The sequence below is a fragment of the Strix aluco genome, chromosome 3 (assembly GCF_031877795.1).
Source record: "Strix aluco isolate bStrAlu1 chromosome 3, bStrAlu1.hap1, whole genome shotgun sequence".
Lineage (NCBI taxonomy): Eukaryota > Metazoa > Chordata > Aves > Strigiformes > Strigidae > Strix > Strix aluco.
In genome coordinates, this window is record NC_133933.1 from 98137536 (window position 1) to 98157067 (window position 19532).

At 38.1% G+C, this 19532-nt stretch overlaps 1 protein-coding gene across 1 annotated transcript in view; it reads right to left on the reverse strand.

Moving 5' to 3' along the window:
* The window catches only part of CD109 (CD109 molecule), an 82364-nt gene that overhangs the window by 32905 nt on the left and 29927 nt on the right, over positions 1-19532 (reverse strand). Inside the window, exons 8-23 of the mRNA XM_074819743.1 lie at positions 17337-17433; positions 16122-16257; positions 15126-15235; positions 13177-13416; positions 12725-12826; positions 12568-12630; positions 10895-11071; positions 9296-9448; positions 8490-8564; positions 8002-8062; positions 7352-7487; positions 6470-6587; positions 3640-3753; positions 3211-3429; positions 1559-1703; positions 392-568 (exon numbers count right to left, since the gene is read on the reverse strand). Of these exons, the coding sequence (XP_074675844.1) occupies positions 392-568; positions 1559-1703; positions 3211-3429; positions 3640-3753; positions 6470-6587; positions 7352-7487; positions 8002-8062; positions 8490-8564; positions 9296-9448; positions 10895-11071; positions 12568-12630; positions 12725-12826; positions 13177-13416; positions 15126-15235; positions 16122-16257; positions 17337-17433 (2123 nt within the window). The remainder of the gene's footprint in view (positions 1-391; positions 569-1558; positions 1704-3210; positions 3430-3639; positions 3754-6469; positions 6588-7351; positions 7488-8001; positions 8063-8489; positions 8565-9295; positions 9449-10894; positions 11072-12567; positions 12631-12724; positions 12827-13176; positions 13417-15125; positions 15236-16121; positions 16258-17336; positions 17434-19532) is intronic.

A 19532-nucleotide genomic window follows, 5' to 3' on the forward strand; every position in this document is an offset into this window, starting at 1 on the left:
CATACGGTTCACTCTGCCCACTGACTAATTTTCATCCTCTGTGCCTCATGCAGACATCAGAAATGTTTGCTCACACATGGTTTTATCAAGGGAGAAATAACAGCCACTTAGGAAATCCACATGACTTACCTTCTGAAATGCATTTTTCATCTGAAAAAAAAAAGTAACTATATAAAAACAACATTTTATTTTCTGAGCAAACTTGTCCTTGTAAATAAAATCATTTGCTCTCTAATTCTGTCAGCCCAGAAGAGGAAAAGAAAGAGAAGACAGGCTTTACTTCCAGGTCCCATGCCACCAACAGAGCAGTATTTCAAATACCAAATGCAGAGTCACAGACCTCTTTTTACTAGTAAAAGTTCTTAAAAATCTTTTTTTTAAGCATACAGACCTTTTCTCATAAATGATACAGCTTTTGATTTAATATCCTCTCTCAGCTGCCTGGTTTTAGTCAGGTATTGCAAAACATAAACATTGGGAGCAAAATTGATCATATTCTGTTCACCGCATCCATAAGGCATCTTAATCAATGACGACAAACCGTTGATAGAAGGCCCAAGTAAATCACCTGAAAGATTAAATTTAATGAAAATAAATAAAGGCTTATTGCAAATAAATGCATACCTCACAGATAGGTTGGTATTATCTAAACTGGGAGAAAATATGATACCATAGGAACATTTGTACTAAACACCACTAACCAGGCAGAAAAGGTACTTCATCTTCTGATCAACTTTGTGCCCACTGACCCATCTCCCCACAGACCTTTTCAACTACAGAGTAATTTCAAACAGACACCATTGAAAAACAAAGAAACAAACAAACAAAAAAAGATACAAGAGATATTTAATGCAGGAAAATGTTTCAGTAATGGTACATATTTGAAACTTCCTGTATTTCTTCTCTCACCCACAGTTATCAAAGCCTAGGTATCACAAGAAACAACAGTCAGGTTTTAGGTTTTATTCTGCAGACAAGCACAAATAAAACAGGATACTAGCATACTTTGCAAGACCTTCCTTATTAAAATCTGATTCCCTCTCTAACTCTGAAAATGGATAGTCAGTACTATAATATTGTAAATTAAATAACTTAAATGAATAACACACTCTATCCATAAGGTCTTCCTATACTTAGTCTAATGCATGATGGTAAAATTTTTAGAATTAATGAGTCAACCTACTAATGCAGCAATTAAATAAAAATTAATGCAGTTCCCTAAAAACCTATAAAGCAACAACCATACTGGGCAAAATCTTGTAAGCGTCCTTCAGCAGGGGCTCTGAGAGAAGCTCTGGCAAATCCTGCTAGGGTAGTTCAGGTTATTACACACCAGCTTCCCTGCTCTACTGGGCAGAGTTTATTACTTCTACTGGCAACTGCTCTGTTCTTTAAAAACCACCTATGCCTGCAGTGCAGAAAATGCCAGCAGCTGGATTATGAACACATGTATCTTCAATACTGGGTTCAACAAAAGTCCAGCAGGCAAAAAAATATTTTAAAAAATATAGCTCACCAGTAAATAATAAAGATGGAAACAAAACAAGATAATCCTTACCAACAGCAGTGACCTGCACTCTCTCACTGCCACTTACAACATCAGAAGGAAAAGTGAAATCCAAAGTTTTTGATACTGCTTGTGGTTTATTCCCAGTCAAATCCAAAAGGACTGTCTGAGAATATGTCTGTTCGAGTCCTTCAGCCTATAAAAATAAAGACAGGATTACTGTAATCTCCAACACTTTGTTGCTTTTAGGACAGGAGTTGTGTGCTTACTGCACAGAGGGATCTAAAACACTGTCAGGTATTTTGTGCTGCTTGCTAACACATCAAGAACCTCAGCTACTGGCCTGTCCAAAATGACACAGAAATGTTTTTCTTATAAGGACCTACCTCCAATATTTGCTTCTCGAGACCACATGTCAATTACAAAAATACACCCACAAAGTCAATGAGAGCATCTCTGATGCCAGTGAATCGGCCAAGAACATGTCAAGGCTGGAGGTGGTACCTGTCTGCAATCCTACAGCCTGTCATACAAGAAGGACCTAAACTGAAGTTAGGTACATGACCATAAAGGTTTCATTTCCTCGTGCATGCAAAATCCCTTGAGAAAAATTGTCCTTGAAGCAAAGAAAATAAATGGGTTTCTTTCCTCAGCCTACACCTTAGTCTAACAGGATTTTAGTGTCTTCTGCACAACAGCTGAACTTCAACAGAAAGGGCAATATGTGGCTCCACCTGAAAACAGCTTACAACCCTGCAGGATAGTGGTTTTAAGTGGTCTAAGGAGAGGCTGAGAGCGCTGGTCCTGTTCAGCCTGGAGAAGAGAAGGCTCAGGGGGAGCTTTAAAGATGGAAATAGTCTCTTCTCAGTGGTGCCCAAGAGCACAACAGAAGGGAATGCACACAGATTTAAATAAAGGGATTTCCTTTTAAACATAAAAAAAAAATTAACTGTAGGGATGTTCAAACACTGGAATAAGCTGCCCAGAAAGGCTGTGAAGTCTTTTAATATCCTTGGGGATATTAAAAACCTGACCATACATGGTTCTGAGCATCCTGCTGTAGTTGATCCTGCCCTGAGCAGGAAGGCTGGACTACTCCCTTCCAATCCCAACCATTCTTTGGTTCTATGATCTTAAGCATTTATTTCAGGACAAGATGTACAAATGCCTACCACCTTCCACTGAAATGAAGCCTGACATGAATCAGACTTAGATGTCCAAAGTTAGGCAAGTCTTATCAGTTTCTGGTTTATCAGAAAGTCTGGGGGCTAAATTTCCACCACTAGCAGAATACAGAGATGTTCATATAAAATAGGCTTTGAATTAAAGCCAGGTGTATGGCAAAATTGATTGAACTTATCCGTAACACAGTTATTTGTTCCACTCTCCACAGATTATTAAGCTAGCTGTAGCACCAGGCTTCACTGATGCACACAGGTTTCACCTCGCTTTCGGAAGAATTTGACTCACTATCTGTTGTAGAACAGATCTACGTGTTCATTCCTGGAAGGGGATCTAAAGAATTTTAAAGGAGAAATTATTTTAAAAGAAGTATTTTCTTCTTAAAACCAAAAACCTGACCTGAAACCAACCTTACAGAGCAAAAGGCAGACAAGTAAATTGGTTTGCTTTATTGCTGCACTCTCTTGCCTATTTTAGGGAACCATTTACTTCAGAAACAAGCCAAGCTGCAGACTGTTTACCTTTACTAAAACTTTCTGAATGATAGCATCAGAAGCAGCAGATGACACTGCTGTCACTTTGATGGGAATCTCTCCCAGCTGTTTCGGCTTGATTGGGAATTGAACAGTTCTCCCATCCTCACTTGGTACAGATATAGACTGTTGATCTTCTGTAGCATTTATTTCATTGGACGTTAGAATAATTTCAAAAGCATCATTCATATCCAGGATCACAGTAACCTGTAAATACAGTAACATTTGCAATACAAAGTGTTAATTTTGAAAAACTGCTTTCATAAGCTGTCACCTTTTTTTATGTATAGAGAAATAGCTTTATGGTCCACTCGCTGAAGAAAATATTGAAGTTCTCACAAGAAAGATGTGGTCTCCACTGGTAATGAAAACCCTGCAATGTCTAGTAACATTCAAGTACAAAAAGACTTATTTTACCTCAGCTTCTTCTTTCAAATAATTAAAGATGTTCACTTCCAGAATGAACTGCTCTCCTCTGATGATGGAGTATGGAAGGTTCAGGAAAATGAAGAAAGGTTGAAAAGCTTCTAGCTGCAAAACAAAATCAGCAGTGAACCCCTACAATCAGATACTAGCAAGAAAATGACTATACAACTTGTCTTCTGATCCCTTTTAAATTCAAATGACAGAGTACGTTTACTTGTACTCTACAGTTAACAAAATGTATTACTGCACAGCTGAAGCAGAAGCCAAAGATGCTTCTGGTCATTAGCACCTTTATGAAAACTCAGTGGCACCATTCAGATGAGCGCTACTGACAGCTTTGACAGGGCAAGTTCCAACAGAGGCACCTGAATTGGGACTAGGTCTATCATCTGGCAAATTTTGAAGCTGTGATCGTCCTGAAGTCTCATTAAGGTAACTGTGAACTGTTTTGAGTGCACAAGTAATGGATGATTAAGAATCTGTCCATTGCCCTATCTGCATGTCAATTCAGAAACACATGTTGGAATACAAAATAACTAACTCTCTCAAGCTCTGTAATTCACCAACACCTTAGAATGATGTGTTATTTTGTAAGATTAATCTTGGCATAAGTTTGTTACATTTCTAAAAATATATATTTTCATAATTAAAAGAAAAACTGCAGAAATATACCAGCAAGCAGTTACTTTTATCTGTGAACAGAGGTTTTTGCATGAAGACTTGGGTCTAAGAAGTCAGTGGTAAGCTCTCATCAAGTTCAATGAGCTCAAAATTTCACTGTTTATGAACATCTGTACAATAAGAATGGATGAAGCATGATATCCTTTACTACTGAAATGTCAACTAAAAATGGTTTTAATTTGGCTTTCATTAAAAAAAATCTTGCACGTTTTGAGTTTCAGATCCAAAAACCCCTCAGCTTGCTTTCTGCTAGCAAATATTCCAACATTTTCTTTTTAAAACTTTGAAAAGTTGTTTGCTAAAGCTTTCGGTGGCAAAAACTTCTTTAGATATTAGACATTGGAGAAGTTCTGATGGAGAATTTTTGGTTAGTCCTTAGTCGAGGTTTTCCCTATGTACCTATTTTCTTTGTCTTTTTTGTTTTGCTTTCCTCAAACTCTTTCAATGCTAAAGTTTTACAGTCAGGAATATTCTGGTATATTACAATAAAGTACGATAGGGTAAAATTATTGGCACTCTGTAGTAGAAATCAGATAAAAACAAGATGCAAAGTAGTAAATGACATTAAGCAAGCAGATGTGACTTATTTACTTTCCCATTACAGTTTTCATGCATTTCTTTTATTTGCCTCTCTGTATGGTACTGATTAACATGTTTCAGCCATATGGAACTCTAAGTGCAATCTAAACATCCCAACGAGGGTGAAGTACTGAACAGTGCATGTGGGTGATTATAGTTAAATAATAATCTCAACATCTGTTCTACTTGCAGCCTTCTCAAATTTGAGGATAAGAGGCCAAGTATATATTTTCATACCGTTTGAATCAGAAAACTATTCTTCTTTCTGTCCCATCACTGCCAAGTGAAAGAAACGAGAATCGCGATTCCAGTCTCAAAGGAGCCTTAGCTGCAAAATCCAGATCGAGCTCCAAATTTTGTGGTAGAGTTATGATCAGGATGTTCAAAGCACATGTTCTGTGTCTGGAGTAGCAGCCAACTATGAAATCTGGACCTAGATCTCAGTTTGGATCCCAAAAGTTGCCCCTCCCCAAGAATTTGAAGGCATGAGAACTTAAATGGGTAAATTGCCTGTCTCCAAGCTATGTTTGCACTAGTCCTGGCATCAAGTTGGAAATCTATGACCCAGTACTGCACAGTTTCAACCTTTCTAACCTTAGGCACTTAAGTGGAGTTGTCTCAGGAACATAGTTTCTCTAGGATCTTTACATAATGAATGGAAGGAGATAACTACCTTCAGAGGATTGTTCAACGTATATAAAATACTAGCTAAATAAGACTCCAAAAAGTAATTCCTATTTTGAACAGGCTAAGTAACTCTAGAGTAGCTGCTTCCGAGAATACAGAGTGACCTGAGGACAACTGCACTTGTACGTTGGGAATCTCAGGTTAGAGTGTGCTGAATTTAGCTTAAATTGCTGAATTTCTCAAACACTTAAAAGCACAAAAAGAGCCTCAGGAGGCAGGAACTTGGCAGCAAGAAGCATCTCATCCCACTGCTGGCTCTCAGTGTGCACTCTGCTCCTCAATCTAAGTCACTCAAAAAATAGCACCTATGTTTTGTCCAAGACAGGTTTTGACAGATAAATGAAAGCAGGACCAGATTCTCCCATCCTCCCTCCTGGGATAAGTGTTAGCAGAGCAGTGCAGTGATATGACCTTTCCAGCAGACAATGTGCCTCTCCCACCCCGGCCACCTCCTCCTAGCTAGTCTGTGCAAACCTTCCTGCATGCACTATCAACTCATGGAAAGCCCTCTTGGCAAAGCCAAGAAAACATGGAAACACACTGTTCTCAGGCATTCATTCCCCCTTCCTACATACGAAGATTCTGAAGTGGGCCCATCCTGAAAGTGCTCTAACAAAACAACTGCTCCAACAGAAACAGGCACCCAAGTATCTGTGTAATGTCTGAGATATATATTTATATGAGCAGGAAGGGGAGGCAGATACAGTATCACATATGTCTTCAGTGATGGTGTTTTCTTTACAGTTTGAATACACATGGCCTCTCAATCACTTTATTATTATAAGGAGATGGCTGCTGTTAGAACTAAAATACAGCTTCCAGTAATAAACTACAGTGTTACCAGTGTTTAAAGAACTGTCTAGTGCCATGGTACCTCCACTGGAGCAGTCGTCACTCCAAGCCCGCTGTTTTCAGACATCACAAAAGCACTGGCTACCCAAGATGTGATGGTATCAGGTACAATGACTTCCATTGTGGTGTCTGTGTCAGATCTGATGGCAGAAGAGGAGAGGAGACTTTCAAAAGCACCCATTTACAGACATCAGTAAGTAGACATGAATGTTTAAAATGCATCAATAATCAAGTCCAAACTTTTGGCAGGAAAAGCTGTTGATTACCTGGGTTTTTTTTCCTAATCATATAGAAATATTTGTGATGGGATCAAAATTATTTTAAAAAATATTTTAAATTACATGAATTGGAGGTAATTACATTAAATCACATTACACATAGTCAACTTTTGCAGAACCTTTAAAACAATCCCAGATGACAGTTGTTCCCCAACTTCTCAGCTATGAAAGAATACAAGACTTGTGCTTCACAATACAGGTCAGATTTCACCATCGTTTGACAGTTTGAACTGTTCATTGAATTAGGTGCAGACAGGAACACATTTCCCTGTCTGGGCTAATCACCATCTGCCTATGTACTGTAGAGAAAAAGACTGGGTCTCCCTATCTGTTATCTCCTCATCTGTAAAAGGAAGAGAGTTTCTTTTGTCTCCAGGATTTTTATCTAGTTTCTGTTGAAACTACAAGGCCTTCAGTCAGACATTGTCCTACTTTGTACAGCTGTACAATATGCCTCATTATTTGGTGGGTCTCCAATCTCACTTGTGGCCTCTAGGTGGTAGTAGGATATAAATAATACTACATTTTTAAGCAGTGCACTTCAGCACCAGTGCAGAATGTTACTAAATCCTACAAAATAACAACGGCAAGTGTAAATCAGTTTCCATTTGCTTCTAATCTTATACCTAGTTTTAGTGTCGATCCAAAGCCAAGTCTCTGGAAAATGTGTCCTCACATACAGATTGCTGAAATCAGGAGGTCCATTTTTAGATACTGGCATATCATCACCGAAACCATCCTCTATGGGTATCATTCCACCATCTACAAAATAAAAAGTATTTTCCTATCTACAAATACCTAGGTTTAAGAAAAATCAAATTAATACAGTTAAGAAAAGTCAAATCAATACAGTGTTCGGAGTATAATTTATAGCCTTGTTACATAAGATAACACTACTCTGTGACATTAGGAACCTTTTTTTTTTAAGAATAAAAAACGTTTCACTCAATTTTTATATGCCCTCTCTGGAGTGCTTATGGAACTGGTGTAATATGGCTACACATGACAAACCACTGCAACATATATCAGCTGGAACTGCAAATAAAAACTCCATTCACCCTCAGGCCTTTAAGGGGTAGTGTCGCTCCAGACAGCACCAAAAAGGAAGTTTTTAAAATACTAGTCATATGCATTTTGTATGTCTTGAACCTTGGAAACAGTAATGGTTTGCAAGGCTGGATGCAGCCTGTATGAAGTACAGTAAGAAGTCTTAACCCATGGACCTCCTTCCCCACTCAGTAAATTAGATTTGGCTACATTTATTTTTATTACTTACAAAGAAAATGTTCCTTATCCTCCTCAAGAATTGCATCAGTTGATACCCAAAGGCTGCATTTCTGGATAAAATTTATACAGTATATCTCAATATAGGACATTCAGGACATCAACAGTGCTTATCTATTTTCTTTTCTTTCTTTTTAAGAAAATAAAGTCATCATAATAAATTAATCATAGAACTAAAGCAAGTAATATACAGGAACCAAAAAAACTGAGATCATCTGAATATTGCCCTAATGACTGAAAACTTTCCAAAGGGAAGACAATATCAAGCATAAAGCAATCCATATTTATGAAAGCATAAACATATTTCTTTGAATTCAGTGTTTATATATTGATCATTTTCATAATTCAAAACCCATATAAACCATGGAAATAGTACACTGTCTATAGTCCCAAACTTTTAAAAGGGCATGTTCTTCTAGCAAGTGATATGCAAATCACTAAGTATAAAAAAACCCAGCTTAGAATTAAAAAAAAAAGTACCTGAAAGACACCAAAAGAACCTCTGACCAGGGGGAAATACTGCACTGTGCTGTATAAATTGAGCTCATGGAAGATCTAAGATAAGAACAAAATCATCCAAAGTGTGAATGCAAACTCACATTTTTCAGAACTTTCACTGTTGTAGATGCTGAGCTGTACCTCACACAGCAGCTTGATTAGCTCTCTTGTCAAAGAAAAAAGAATCCGTGACAGGATGAAGGGGGTTAGGCTGCAATGGTTTCATGATTAATGGAAGAGTGACCAAGACTATATAAGCATAAATAGGACCTACAGCCCACTGAGCTACTATGGCACTTAGGCTATGTCATTTGAGCACTTTAAGAATGACGTATATTGTCAGTTCTTTCAAATTGTTGATGCACTAGAGCTTCTGCAATTAAAGGAAATTCAAAGAGATGAATAATTTATTCTGCTCTTCAAAAAATAAAATTCTTTCTTTATTTTATAGTACTCATTTTAAAGACCACAAAGCACAAATCATTAAGGAGTTTTTATGGCTTTTTTGTCTTTCCTGAAAGAAGAAACTGCCAAGTGTTAACTGAGCAGTTTATCAAATGGAAGAACAATGAAGTATTAACCCGAATTAGAAATGGTAGACCTATTACCTTGTAAGCCCTACAGTCTTTTCCACTCATGTCAACAAACTATTTTCAGAAGTAAAAAATATGTGCATAATTAAGGACTAAAAATCCTGCCCAAAGAACATTACTCATTCAGCATATAAACTGTAACACTTCCTTAAACATACATCTTTCATACACACAATAATGAAAACATTTACTTACAGAATCTTCTGTTATGTCACTACTTTCTCCTAGAAGCTTCGTACTTTTATCAACAACTGCAAGTCCAATTACTGATCCTGGTTCTGTTGTACTGATTTTAAGGGACACTTTCTCAGATGGCTTGACCTTATCTTTGCTCCAAGAGATTTTAATCTAGAAAAAAGTAAAAAACAGCACTGGTTTAAATTATACAGTGATATTTACAGCCACTAATAACTTCAAGGGAGCATTTTCTTAGCTTAATTGGCTATAATTAGGACTCTGGATTTGCTTTTCCTAGGACCCTTGAGAAAATACTACGGCATTCATTTTGCTCTCTTGCTCTCCTAGCTCATCAGGTCCTTGGACTGGTGGGAAGTCAGCATCAGGATCCGTTGTTATTTCAACCAGCTCTTAGTATACAAGCAGCAATCTCTTGAGCCACAAGGATATACCAGTTTCTACAGCTGAAGGCAGTAAAAGAAATGCATTTGCTGTTTATTAATGCACAACAGCATGTAATGTATTTAGGGAAAGATAATTTGGGGAAAAAAATTCAGCCCTCAAAGATTACAACTAAGTGGTCCGCTGCGAGATCAATACAGAAAAGGGATATATGTAATAGGTGCATTGGTAAGGAATAAGGAAATAAATAGGCTAAAATACAGCATCAGTATGCCTTCCCTAGGGTACTGAAGAGAGGAAAGGTCACCTCCTGCAAGGTATTTCTAATGCATCCCATCTCCACTGCATCAGACGATAATTCAGAATTTCTGTTTAAAATGAACAATTTTATTGCTTTTCCTCATCAAAACACCACTACTACAAAGTCTTGAGGTGGAATTCAGCTCCACACTTAAGTCACCTACATTTAGCTGTCCACATTTCAGTTCAGTCTTTAAGCTCCAGTCACACAGAGTCAAAAGAAATAATTTTTCACGCAGGAGTAAGACAAACAGTGTCTCTACTGATGTCTAGTTATAAGTATTAAAGTTTCCATAGGGGAGGAAGAATTTGAACCCCTTGAGAGCCTCTGGGTGGTCTCACTTGTAAAAAGTCACAGTGAGGCTTTTATTTGCACAGAGGAGCAAATCTAATCCTGGTAATTAAGCTAGAAAGATCAACTCACTGCTGCAATAGTAGTTTTCCCACTCCTCTTCAAGCTTTTTTGAGTTAAAGTTTGCACAGTCACATGAAACACAAACACTGGTCACATTCACTGATGACAGCCCATGTACAATGTGACCACTGCCTGACTAGATCAAGGTCTTCATAAACATTTACAGTTCCATGCTTAGAGCACTTATGAGTACCTTTCCACTATACTGGCCAGAGCCAGCTTTGGCTCAGTAATTGACCTAACTATTAAAAACACAGGGAGATGCTGTACATCTGTTTAGGCGGAACACATAGGGCTAATAGAAATTTCTTTCAGATATGCAATAGCAGGATCCTAACTGTACCGGTATTATCAAAAGTCTTTCCAAGGACTTACACAAACTCGAGATTAGATCCTCAGCAAGAAAGTTTTGACAGTTACAATCCTATGATCTAAAATACTGTTTACCATGCAACAAACAGACAAAAACATGGTCTCAGACTCAAGTTCAATGTAGTTACCTTGTCATCCAAAACGGGCTGAATTGGGATAGTGAGAGCATCATTTACAACCACTCCAAGATCATCAACATAGAATACAAGTATACATGCCAAAGGAGCCCAGGAATTTTCTGCTGTTAAAGTGAATGTTTTTGCAGCCTTTGTGCCAAAAGCCATAATTTGTTCCTTGGATAACACCTGAAAGGGAAAAATTAAACACTCCATCTGTTGGTATCTCAATATGTCATAAGCTCTGCAATTTCTTCTACAAATAGCTGTTAAAAGAAGAGACATGTAGCTGTGATTGTTTTTATTAAGTGGTCAGCTAGTTCTGTAAGACTGCATATGGAACAGGTGGGTAATGTAATATTTAAATATTAGAAATAGATTTTTTTCCATGCTTTAATTCCTGTTTCACTATGGACAAGTAACAAACTACAATGATGAGTGTGCACAGCACAACATATGCTATGAGAACATAAAAATACAACAGTAATATGACTGGGCCATACGGGTCATCTATAATTGCATTTGAGTTTGCATCAGGAATACAATTTTAAAAGCAAATCTCCCAAACACCCCTACTTACCACACTTTGGCTTGCACCATGCAGAGTGTGAACTGGGGCCCACTAACATGTTCCAGGTAAAAACAGGCATTCATTTTACCAGATCAGATTAGAGCTAGTCTAAAGGTATCTCAAAATACCCAGAGTTCAGGCCCACAGCATCAACTTTTTCACTCTAAATTTGTTTCTATTGGACCATATCACTTACTAATGAAGCAGAGCCATGAAGGGCAGTTCCCTGCCTTTGATTGCATGGATCTGATTTTTTTTAAATCTGCTAGACAGTATTTCTATTTTAGAAAATACACATGAATGCCCACATTTTATATTGTCCTAAGGTTTTCCTTATTCAGTTTACTATTAAAGTCTCTGAAAGAAAAATAATTGTAGTTGTCATGATCATTATCGTGTAGACTGTGCGCAAGACAGGCACGTGTTAAGGACAGGATGGGAGACTGATGATGGCATATGTAATAAACTCTTCAATCCAGATGCTGTAAGATACAGTACAGCAGCTGAGCCATTAAACAAGCCATTTGGCAAGACATTTTTTTTAAAATGCTTTCTACAAAGTTCCCTTGTTAACAACGCCACCCTGCTCACTGGACCATCTGTTTCTTCAGCAGGCAGGTCTTGTCCTCACCCTGTGCCTGCAGGCTCACCCTTGACAGTCCTGAACCTGCATACAGGCTCCGTGAGCCCCCTGCTTCCACCTGCATCCGCAGGACCTGCCGACAAGTCCCAGCTTAGGCTGCTCCTGGGACATCCCTGCCCCGTCTCCCCTCACAGGTGCTCTGCACAGTCAGAGACAGTATTGCTCTCACAGTTGCACCTTGCCTCACACACCTGCAAGCAGAGATAACCCAACACCCAAATCAAGGATGCACTTCTCCCAGACAGCACCTCCTTACGGTGCCAGGGGAATTTCTGCTAGGTAGTGAAATGGAGCTCTCTTTCAAAAAGGACCATCCTAGAAAAAAAGAAGCTTTTGGGCCACCTCTTTCACAAAGCATGACAAAAAATGCTGAATCTCTCTAACATTCAATCACATTCCACTCACTGGAGTATTTCTCAAGTTGGTAAAAGTCATCTTGGATTGTCGCCACATGTAAAACCAGTAACTTACCAGATAGTGGAACTCTCTCACTGGCTTGTTGCTTGCAATGTTCAGCTCGAAAGGCTTCCCAGCCTAGGAAAAGCATATGATTCATATGGATGAGTATGGAAACATGATGAGTAACATGAACAGTTCTTACCTTAGCAAGTTTTGTCTCAGACTGTACCTTTATATCCTGGCTCTTTGTTTTAACCTGGAGATAAGTCTGGCTAGGAGAGCTGAACACATCATAAACACCTATGTCAGTCCTACTGCTGAGGAACTCTGCCTGCAAGACAATGCAAAACAAAGCTCTTAACAAAACAGCAAAATCTGTGTGATGTTCACATATATGGTACTGTTTACAAGAGCATGGTAGCCTTAATGGCAGTACAGGACCACTTCACTGCTTGCTTTGGGTATCTGTTTTGTTTTTTCCCTTGCTATCTGGTACAATTATTAATCACATTTAGACAATATCTGTCACTTTCTTTCCAGCTCTAACACGAATATGAGGTAAGGAAAATAGCAGTAGGTGATATAACAGCTGTTGCAGATGACAAGAACAGCATATCACTGATCACAGCCCACTCGATTTGGTGTGTCGCTGCTCCAATGCAACATATTACAAAGCAATACCTGAACTCTCAGAGTTTTTGTATCAGACTGGATTGGAAACTCAATATCAATTATTCCATTTTCTGGGACCGTGTAATTCAGGACATGGACTGTCAGATTTCTCTCCTCTGTTGCCTCATTCTCAAGGTGAGAAAGTGAAGAGTGGTGAAAGAGCAGGTCTGACTGTTGTGCAGTGATTGTGACAAGATTCTGCCTCTCTGCAGCTGTCAGCTGGTTGCTATCAGAACGTGTCACCTTTAGCTAAAAACAGAAAGAAAGAAAACACCCATCAAAAAGGGTAAAGCTAAAATGCACATCGCATAACATGTAACTATATGCACTCACATCATATCAAAAAAAACAAGGGCATCCTGAGATTTCTCACACATCAGTGTTTTTAATCACTTGTGAGCACTGCAGGTAGGCAAGTCAGCCAAGAACAGAATTATTCATAACTCTAGGGAGTGAAAAAAGAGCAAAAGTGAAGCAGATGGAACTGAAAGGTGACCTGGTTTTCAGCTCTCCCAATTACTCTTCTTGTTGAAAATGTTTGTCTCTCAGGCAAATTACACATACCGTACTTAGAGCCTGAATATTTAATTTTATCACTTGTATCTCACCACCACAACAAAGCACAACCTAACATCACATCATGTGCAGGAAAATGTGTCAGATGAGCAAAGATGGTGCCAAGTCAGATGTCTTTATGGATTCATCAAATGAGCTGAAGACTTAAAACAGGCCCAAAATTCTGCAACTTCTTCACTCCAGCATCCATCAATTAGTGCTACAACTTACATCAACCTTTATTCCCTCATTCAAGCAGATTCTCATCCATAGTACAACCATTCTCCTTCTGCATTACACACTCCAAAAATTCAACTTCTACATTTAAAAGCACCAAACTAATGCTTCGCTTTTCTTTTTCAATCCAGAGATCTGTCACTCCATTATCTCTCTTCCTCTGCCATTATTTTCCTATCCTCTCTCTGTACACCATACACAGATCTCCACTTACTAGTAATAACAGCAGTTGTTCCTTCACACTCCTTTGGGAGCATAACTGATACCTTCCTCTCTGACAGCTGCAAGCATTGCTAAATGCCTCAGCTACCTCTCAGCTCATCTTTGGAAGAGGAAAAAGAAGCAGGTCAGAGCTGCAGTCAAACTGGGCTGTTGGCAAGGAAAATGAAAAGGACAAAAACCAAAGACCCAAATGATCAGGCTAGCACAAAGCTATGGCTTAAGCCGATCTACTCTGAAAGTGTATTAGCCTATTTTATTGGCATTTAGGTCTGATTTCTATAGAGTAAAGGCTCAAGAATAGTAAAATCGATTCCCCTTTTCAAACAAAATGCAGAGATGCAATATGCAGTCTCTGCTAAATGTAGAAATACTGAATGCAGACTATAGACAGCATGAAGAACATGAAATACTTCTATGAGAGGACTGCAGCTGATATGAGAAAGACAGGACAGAAGGCAGAAAAGACACTTTCACTTGAGAGCAATGTGGTTTGAGTTTTACTGAATTTTGTAACAGCTGCTTAATTATATATATATGCATTATGTAAAGTATATACTTGTGTGTATATGGACACAATTCCATATACAAATATTATTAGGAGGGCTGGGACTAAAGGGTTAAAACAAACCCTATTGTTTTAAAGCACAGTCAACTAATGGAAAACAGTCAGCTAGAAACTGGAAAGATTTCTCTTCCATAAGAATGCTGACAAACTATGCTCAAATATATCCTGCCAATACTACAGCATTCCCTGCCACTTTATCCTTTTCTAGAGCAAGTGCCTCTAAGTTCAGTATTTGCCAGTATGTATCATGAAAAAGAGGCAATTTGAAAACAAATCTGTAAATTATACTTAAAAATCTGAGACAAACTTTGGCATCTAAGCAAAAATACAGGAGTCACATTTGTTTAAACATGGACAATAGTAAAACAAAAGAACTTACAGTAGCTATGAAGTTCAGAGAAGGTTTTATAACTCTAGAGTAGTCCATAAATTCAATAAAATAGTCACTTTGCTTTGGAAATATGATGGTACTTGAATTTTGGGAGATTCCTGTTGAATAATTGTACGTGTTTAGACAACATGCTTTTAACATACATACTACTTTAGCAGCAATACAATTTACTGTCCATGATTATTAAATAGTTGCCATTATTTTTCACCATTTCCACTCCTGTTGCTTTTCATCCTTCCAGCTAAGGATCAATACAAAGATGGTACACATACTGCTACTGTCTTCCACAATGCTAAATAAGCCATAGCACGTAGTGCTCTGCTCCACGCAGACTGTGTCAGAATGACACAAGAAAGGAACTTATGAATCCCAAATCAGCCAGCTTCACCTTGCCAGGGTTTCTACAGAGAGTCTGTCATGAAACCTAGTTTCTGGGACAGGCAGAAATTTGTACAAATGATTTTTCTCTAATATGCAAGGTGCAGTGGAACATGAACACACAAAAAGGCTCAGTTTGCAAATCAGCCAGTCTGGAAGAGAGTAAGACAGTGGACAGCATGGGGCCAGGGAACTCTTTCTACTGATGTGGTTTACAAACAACTAAGGTAAGTTTATGATTAAACTTAAGTTTGTAAGACTCAGGCTAATGATAGCAATTCTTTATGCCTGCTCTTGTCATCAAAAGTGATCAGTCACTGACTTTAAGCCCCCATCTGAATATATTTCTTGGTTATTTAATAAACCATTTAGCACAGAACTGTATTCAACCAAGTTAACAGGTGGCTAAACTATTTAATATCTAGGCAAGCAACAGTTCAGGTTTGGGGTTTTTTTTTCAGATAATATATTTGCACGTAGATGGTTCACACTGCCATCAGAACATGATGCTTTTCTAGCGCTCCAAGCCCTTCCACATAGCAGTAAGCTCTTCCAGTACCACCTACTTTTTGGATTTCTCCCAGAAGACATCACACAGCCACATACCTGTGAGCGACTCGGTGACCACCGCAATAATTTCTATTGGCTCTGTGTAATCACTGTCACCTTGGTGCCACGACTGATCAGCATTCAAGTTTTGCAACATAAGCTTGTTACAGGTTACATTCACAGATCCATTTATCTGCAATGTAGAAAAAAACAAACCTGTTGAGCCAGCAAAGCCAAGGACATCTTTCTATCTACAACAGCTTATTTCTGGTTAAGTCCTGTAGATTTCCCCACATACAAGTTCTGGAGTGTCAACACCAGAAAATTATGAACACTGACTTTTATTTTTTGCTTTCAGTAACCACTTTTATTAAATCCAGTTGCAGTTCATCACTTTTTAGAGTCAACAACGCCTTATGGAGAAATTTACTTTTTCTTGATATTTAGAATTATCCACTTTTACATTGCCAGAGCAGTGGTACCTATGCTTTACAGAAAAATACAATTAAAAGGTCCCTGCCTGAGGAGGGGGTATACCCTATCCAACATCCCTGAGCTCAGAGTTTCTGTAAGCTAAGTGCTGCTGAAGGCACTGAAGTCAGCCAGCTGCTGAAGTCAGCCAACAGAAAATGACACACCATGTAGCACAAATTGAACCTGTTTTAAACATATTTCACAGCTCAAACATAAAATGTCTGATTTTACCAAAGGATGCCATGAATCTACCACCACTTTTAAGTCTTTAGATCAGAAGTGCATGCCTTTTTAAATTTCATGCTCCAGGTTACAACTAGTACAGTAACTCCAATGTAATTACTAGGCAATTAGTAGGCAAAACGCTTTGGTCTTTACCATGCTAGAGCTCCACATAGACAATTGCAGTGGTCTCCTCTGGCCTTGTAACACAGGGCTGAGTGTGCAGGGGTGCACACAGGGCCAGGGAGCATTCCTGGGCACAGGTCCTCCATCACCTATGCTGCTACAGAGGCTCCTGGAAAGATTTTCTACCTGGGCCAACTAGCACTCTCCAAAATAACTTCCAGGCACAGTTCAAGGCACCACAGTGGCCAAGTATTGTTCCCAAAAAGCACTCTAAATGTAAACACTTTATTCTGGAAATTGAAGAGAGTTATAACACTATCCATGCAAGTCACTCCATAGACCATGCCAGTTGAATTCAGCACTCAAGAATCATCGCAGGCATATTTAACCTACAAAAGGAGACACAGGCTTAAAGTCTACAATGCTACAAACTACTAACAGAAGACTCACCTCCATTGTTGTTGTTATATTTCTCTTGTTTGTCCAGTAAGAGACAGAAAGGCAAGTAACCGTTACAGTTCCCTTTACTGGCTTTCCATATGTGTACCTGAAACACACCAAAGTCAAACAATGCATCACCTCCAGGGCTTGGACTCCTGAAGAGTTCTCAAGGCAAAAGTTTCTACTAAAACATTTTTCCCTCACTCAAAGATGGCTAGAACACAGTTGTACTTTGAAACATGGAGTTTTCAATACTGAGACATGTTTATCGACACTAAAGTCAGAAGCCCAAAACCCGGAGAACATACTGCTGCTCTTTCCTGCACACAAGCTCAATAAACCTATTACTGTTATTATGGGCTGTACAGCATAGGAAAATTAACTATATTAAGCTAAACTGGAAGCAAGTTACTGACTAGAACACCAATCTAGCATCATAACTAATATGCAGTAGAGTTAAAATGGGACATGGGAAGTGTAAGCATTTTGTTTCCCAAATGCTGCTAACCCAGAATGAGAGATCTCAAAATATTTTTACTCAAATTATTTAGTAATCACGTTCAAAGAAATCATGGAATTATTACACAGCAAACATAATTTGTAGCTGTGGCAAATCTGAAAACTGTAACATACTCACTTCTTAGAATGCCATTAGCAACCTGCAGTCAGTGAGCAGTAATAAAATAAAATTTTTGTATAAATGTTTCCAAGTTATACATAAGAGAAACCATTACACTATCAGATTCAGAGAAAGGTGGGGGGAAACCCAAAATCATTCTAGTCCATCAGCAGTAATACATTCAGATGTGATAACTTTAAGTACTTTAAATCATTATGGATTTGATTGGCAACCACTTAAGAAATATCAAAGCTGAAAAGCAGAGGGAAAGAATAATCAGATAGCGTAGTTACAGGAAGAACTCTGACAACACTATCTTGCACCTGAACTCAGTCTTTCCAAGCAGACCTAATTACAGTAATAAGCTGCCATTAACCTTGAAATGATACTGCTATTGGGTAGCATCCCTGTACTTAACTTAATCTAATAATACTCCAGAGATGAGAAAGGAAAAGGGTTTTATGACATCTACAAGTGTAACGGACATATAAATTCTTTGTATACAGAGGCATTATACCTATAAAAACAGTCACCAAGAATGAAGTCATTCCCTATAAATAATTATGACATAACAGTAAAACTTTGGCACTGCTGGGACTCAACCTCAGACAATTCACTGTGTCCAAGTCTGGATTTATTGCAGCAGATAGGTACACTCAAATACCTTATGAGTATACTTAATGAAGGAGCCAAGTACCCTGTGGAAGACCAAAACAACTTCAGAAACCAAATTCACATTGGCATATAATGGAGTCCAAAAGTAAAGCAGAATTGGGAAAAAAATTGAGGAAAACTTTTTTTTAATTGCCACTTATCAGAAACCTAGACGGTTTATAATATCAGGTTGCATTGCCTCTAGGAAAGGAAGCTTTTTCTCAGAAGTTCAAACATTTAATTTAAATAGCTTGTTAAACAATCATTTCTGCATTTCACTTAGAAACTGAGTTCTTGCCTAGAATGTATGCATTTTATGGCAATAATAACCCACAGAAGATCTTTTATTTCAGGTCTTCTTGAATGGATCTCTCAGGTAGATCTATCTGGCTCTCATCTTCCCAAAATAAAATTAATTTCTATTTGAGATTAATGCATACTATATTTTTTCTCTAGATATTTGTTCAGCTGAAAAATAAATTATTATTTATACAATAGTCTACAGTGAAGTATCTTCTGAATGTCTCAAGAGTTTTTAATTCTTCATCAATTTACAGGTATAGGTATTTTTGTAGGCTGGAGAAGTCTATACTTCAAATCCACAATGTGGATAAATTGAATCAAGAAGGATGTGCACAGAAGTTTGCATAATTTTCCAAGTGGTCTAATAAAATATAGTTACTCTACCTACAGACCTTGATGTGGTAAGTTAGAAAGCACCATAAAAGAGCCATAAGAACAAAAAAATGCCTCAAAATATACATTATAAGCAAAAGACTCAAGAAATTTTCTGAATAAGGTAGCTAAAAATGTCCTTGCTGCAGTCTAGAAATACCCTTACCAGACCAAAAAAAAATAACTAGAAGTCTGAAGATGTATCTACCATTGTTACAACAAAATCCAGTAACTAGAAATGTATGCTAGCCAACTAA